This window comes from Populus alba, chromosome 17 (genome assembly GCF_005239225.2).
Source record: "Populus alba chromosome 17, ASM523922v2, whole genome shotgun sequence".
Classification (NCBI taxonomy): domain Eukaryota; kingdom Viridiplantae; phylum Streptophyta; class Magnoliopsida; order Malpighiales; family Salicaceae; genus Populus; species Populus alba.
Window position 1 is genome coordinate 2172531 of NC_133300.1, and position 5912 is coordinate 2178442.

Consider the following 5912-nt stretch of genomic DNA (forward strand, 5'->3'; position numbering starts at 1 on the left):
ATGGAGCACTTGTTGACACAACAAAACACGGATGGCTCAAATTTATGTGCGGTCCCTATTGTGGGCATGGCCGGAATTGGTAAAACCACTTTTGCTCAGCTTCTCTACAACGACAAAAGGGTAGATGAGTGCTTCAAGCTCAAACCCTGGGTCTGGGCTTCGCAACAATTTGACGTCAACAGGATTATTAAGGATATTCTTGATAAGATCGACGCAAGTACTTGCCCCACCAAAGAACCAGATGAATCTCTAATGGAGGCAGTGAAAGGGAAGAAACTTCTTCTTGTTCTAGATGATGCGTGGAACATCAAGTACAATGAATGGGATAAACTACTGCTACCTTTGCGGTATGTGGAGCAAGGAAGTAAGATTGTCGTCACAACACGGGATGAAGATGTAGCAAGAGTCACGCAAACTGTCATCCCCTTTCACCGCTTGAATGTAATAAGCGATGAATATTGCTGGAAGTTGTTTGCAAGGGATGCATTTAGTGGTGTAAATTCTGGAGCAGTCTCACACTTGGAAGCATTTGGCAGAGAAATAGTGAGAAAATGCAAAGGTTTACCGCTGGCTGCGAAAACTCTTGGGGGTCTTTTGCACTCCGTAGGAGATGTCAGGCAATGGGAGAAGATATCCAATAGCAGTATGTGGGGTTCGTCGAATGAAAACATCCCTCCAGCTCTAACATTGAGCTATTATTATCTCCCTTCGCACCTGAAACGTTGTTTTGCTTATTGTGCAATATTACAGAAGGGTTGTTTATTCAAGAAGGATGGATTAATCACTAAATGGATGGCACATAGTTTTCTAGTCCAGCCCAGAGGCGTTGAGGAGTTGGAAGATATAGGTGAAAAATACTTTGATGATCTCGTCTCCAGGTCACTTTTCCAGCAATCAACTGATGATTCTATTTTCAGCATGCATGACCTCATAAGTGATTTAGCTGAATACGCGTCTGGAGAATTTTGCTTTAAGCTTGGTATTAATGAATCGGGCTCTAGGTTGGAGGGTGAACATTCATGCTCGCTTCCAGAAAGGACTCGTTATTTATCAATCACTTCAGGGGCAGCAAATGGCGGAGGACGTCGGATGTTTCGTAGCATTCATGGAGTCCAACATTTGCGCGCCTTGTTTCCGCCGAATTGTTTTTGTGAAGGTGATATTGAGGCACTGAATGACATCTTGCCAAATCTGAAGCGCTTGCGAATGCTATCTTTATGTCATCTAAAAGATATTTCTTCTGAGTTGCTCAATTCCATTGGCAACTTAAAACATTTGCGGCACTTGGACCTTTCTTGCACCGCCATTGAAAGGTTGCCCGAAAGTGTGTGCACCTTGTACTATTTGCAAACTTTATTGTTACAGAGGTGCCGACATCTCATGGAGTTGCCATCCAACCTTTCCAACTTGGTCGACTTACAACATCTTGATATTGAAGGGACAAAGTTGAAAGAAATGCCATCAAAAATGGGGAAACTCACACAGCTTCGAATTTTGGAATCTTACATCGTCGGAAAAGATAGCGGGTCTAGCATGAAAGAGTTGGGGAAGCTCTCACATATAAGGAAAAAACTTTCTATTCGGAATCTCAGAGATGTTGCAAATGCTCAAGATGCTTTGAATGCCGATTTGAAGGGTAAGAAGAAGATTGAGGAGTTGGGGTTGATGTGGGATGGCAATACGGATGACACGCGGCACGAGAGAGAAGTACTTGAGAGATTGGAGCCTTCTGAAAATGTGAAACAGCTTGTCATTACTGGTTACGGGGGTACAACGTTTCCAGGCTGGCTTGGAAAGTCTTCTTTCTCAAATATGGTAAAGTTGAAACTTTATGGATGTACGTACTGCACCTCTTTACCACCATTGGGGCAGCTGCCATCTCTAGAAGAGCTCGAAATTGAAGGATTTGATGAAGTCGTGGCAGTTGGTTCTGAGTTCTATAGAAGTGACCCTTCGATGGAGAAGCCATTTAAATCCCTCAAAATGTTAAAGTTTGAGGGGATGAAAAAATGGCAGGAATGGAAAACGGATGTAGATGGTGCTTTCCCTCATCTTGCAGAGCTCCGCATAAAACATTGCCCCAAGTTAACAAATGCCTTGCCTAGTCACCTTCCTTGTTTATGGAGGCTTTATATTCAAGAATGTCCACAGCTTGTGGTTTCAATTCCAGAGGCACCCATGCTCTACTTAATCAATGTATCTGAGGGCGATGGAAGTCGTATAAATGGGCTAACAGGACAGCTTGGGATATCAGATCAACCATCCACGCCGTGCCTTCATTTTAAACGAGATCCCCAGCTAAAGGGAATGGAGCAAATGAGTCATTTGGATGCCTCTCTTTTCACCGATATCAAAATCGAGGAATGTAGTTCATTTAAGTGCTGCCAGCTAGACTTTTTACCCCAGGTATCCGCACTTACCATTGAACATTGTCTCAATCTGGAATCCCTTTGTATAGGCGAGAGACCTGTCCCTGCTCTCTGTCATCTGACAATCAGTCACTGTCCTAATTTAGTTTCTTTCCCCAAAGGAGGACTAGCTGCCCCAGATTTGACAAGCCTTGTGTTAGAGGGTTGCTTATATTTGAAGTCGTTGCCGGAAAAACATGCGTTCCCTCCTCCCTTCCCTACAGGATTTGCAATTGATCTCACTTCCAGAAGTTGATTCGTTTCCTGAAGGAGGTTTACCCTTCAAATTAAACACACTTTACATTGTGGATTGTATCAAACTCAAGGTATGTGGTTTGCAAGCACTCCCTTCTCTTTCATGCTTCAGATTAACTGGGAACGACGTGGAGTCTTTTGAAGAGGAGACGTTGCCCTCTACTCTTACTACCCTCGAAATCAATCGTCTGGAAAACCTGAAATCTCTGGACTACATGGGGCTTTATCACCTCACATCTCTTCAGAGATTGTGTATCTTGGGCTGCCCTAAGCTTGAGTCCATATCAGAACTGGCGCTTCCCTCCTCCCTCCAATACCTTTATCTCAGAAATCTAGAATCTCTGGACTACATGGGGCTTCATCACCTCACCTCTCTTGACACATTGAAGATCAAGAGTTGCCCTAAACTTGAGTTCATATCAGAACAGGTGCTGCCCTCCTCCCTTGAATACCAGGGGCTTCATCACCTCACCTCTCTTAGAAATTTGAGTATCGAGAGTTACCCTAAACTTGAGCACATATCAGAACAGGCGCTGCCCTCCTCCCTTGAATGCCTTCATCTCTGTAAACTGGAATCTCTGAACTGCATTGGGCTTCAGCACCTCACCTCTCTTCACAAATTGAAGATCGGGAGTTGTCCTAAACTTGAATCGTTGCAGGGGCTGCCTTCCTCCCTTGAATTCTTTCAGTTAAGGGATCAGCAAGACCGGGACTACAAGGAGCTTCGAGCCCTCTCCTCTCTTCGTAAAATGAAGATAAGGAGGAGCCTGAAGCTTGAGTCCCTTCAAGAAGGCACACTTCCCTCCTCCCTTGAAGACCTTGAAATCGGGGATTTGGAAGATGTGGAATTTAAGGGGTTTCAGCACCTTACCTCTCTTCGTGAATTACATATATGTAGTTCTCCTAAGCTGGAGTACGTGCCAGGAGAGAAGCTGCCCTCCTCCCTTGTATCTCTTAAAATATCAGATCTGATAAATCTGAAATCTGTGATGGGGCTTCAGCACCTCACCTCTCTTCGCGAACTGATTATCCGGGATTGTCCTAAGCTTGCGTACTTGCCAGAAGAAGAGCTGTCCTTATCACTATGTCGTGATATTAGTGGTTGTCCACTTTTTTATCATCAATCACCCAGCTGTTGCATTAGTTAGTATCTAGTTTTTGTACCCGCGCTCTCCGCGGCCGAGCGATTATTTATATATAAAAAAATTAATAAATAGGTTTACAATACATTTTTAATATAAAATATTTTCCAATAATAAGTAGAAATGTCTATACATATAGTAGCAATTAGATCAATATTTCATAAAAAAAAATATTTAATCTCGTAATATAAATCATGCATTTAGTTGTGTTTAACAATTATATTTTCTAGAGTATTTTTTATATATATAAAACAACTGTATACACTAATAAAAGGTAAAAAAAATCATATTCAATATAGAATGAAGAAACTTAAAAAAAAAAAAAAACATGGGTCAAACTATATAAATACAATAACCTTGTGACAATAGACACATGATTGATATAATTTTATAGAAATAAAAGTAAAAAAAAGAAGCATAAATACTAATTAAAAAAAAAATTATATGTTGAAGGATGAAATTAAAAAAAAAACACAAGGATACTTGATTTCACAACATGTTCATGCACTAATTGTTTTTTAGAATATATTTTTTGTTTAATCAAACAATTATCTATGCAAATAAAATGTAAAAAAAATCACAAATGAAAGCAAATTGAATCAAATCATGAAAACTCAATTATAAAACAACTCAATGTTGAATAATTAATTTAAAAAAAATAATTAAAAAAATAAAAAAAAAAAAAATGGGTCAACCTTTGTTAACTTGCTAACATTGTGACCATTGGCACATGATTGTGATAACTCCATAAAAAAATGAAAGAAAAGAATACGAAGACCAACTCTCAGAAAAATTAAATGTTAAAGGATAAAATTAAAAAAATATATATAAAAAATGACTTAAAAAAAATACGAGAGTCAACTCATATTAATATTTGAAACTTGTAATTGTGATCATGAGATCAAGATTACTCATGTATGAGTCAAACCCAAAAAAAAAACAACAAAGCAAATTTCTCAATAAAAGAATGTCGAGGCAAGAAACTTTCAATAAAAAAATGAAAAAAATATGAATCAACCAGGATTAACTCGCTAACCACGCAACCATGAAAACATGATCAAGATAACACTATTGAAAGGAAAGTGATAAAGAAAAGCACAAAGAACAACTATATTAAAAAAAGAGAGAGAGAGAGAGACGTTGAATGGTGAAATTAAAAAAAAAAAAAAAAGAAGAAGAAGACCAAAGTCAGTTGTCGTTAACCTTCGAAACTCATGATTATGATGTTGAGACTAACCACATAGAAGGCAAATCCAAAAAAAAAAAACATAGGAAAATTCTCAATATAAAAAAGTTAAGGCATGAAACTTAGTAAAAAAAACAACAAAAAATATTTAAGTCAATCATGTGACCATGAACATTTGATTTAGATAATTTTTACAGAAAGGAAAGCAAAAAAAAAAAACACGAAAACTAATTTCATAAAAAATTTAATATTGAAAAATAAATTTTTAAAAAAAAATTAATTTCTATCATGAAAAAACCAAAATCAACCCATGCAAACCTTTAAAAGTCATGGCTCAATAATAAAAAAAAAAAAAGCTAAGTGATGAAATCTTAAAAAACCAATAAAAAGAGATTCAAAATAGAATAAACATAAGTAAAAAAGAATAGAGATTAAATTCAATACTAAAAAAATAGAAATCAAATAATGAAAAATAAAATTGAAATAACATGTAATTAGTTAAAGGATTTAAAAATATCAAAAGAAGTAGTGCCAAATTTAATATAAAAATAAAATGATTAGAGACAAATAGCAATAAATACTATTTTTATAAAATAAAATAAAAATAAAAATAAAAATAAAAGAAAAAATCAATAAAATATAAAAATGATATGTAATATAAATGTTAACCGCACATATTAACCATTGGTTCCAAACAAAACCAGAAAATAAAAAAACTGAACACCTGTAATCATCAGGTCCAGACATGCCTGAAAGACAGAAAGAACTACACATGCATTTGCAATACCATACCACAATCGAATCAGTCTTACAAAAAACATCCTTGCTGAAAGAAGAAACAACACACATTCGCCTCATGTGTTCTCCATCGATTTTGTTCAAGAAAAAAACAGACAAGAATTGCAGCATCACCACCTCCAT

General features: G+C 37.0%; 1 protein-coding gene across 1 annotated transcript; it reads left to right on the forward strand.

Annotated features, from left to right (window-relative positions):
- Positions 1-3811, forward strand: LOC118032436 (putative disease resistance RPP13-like protein 1). The gene is made up of 2 exons (XM_073405887.1): positions 1-2564; positions 2776-3811. The coding sequence occupies exons 1-2, from the start codon at positions 1-3 to the stop codon at positions 3809-3811; spliced, it is 3600 nt and encodes a 1199-aa protein (XP_073261988.1).
- The last annotated feature ends 2101 nt before the right edge of the window (positions 3812-5912 follow it).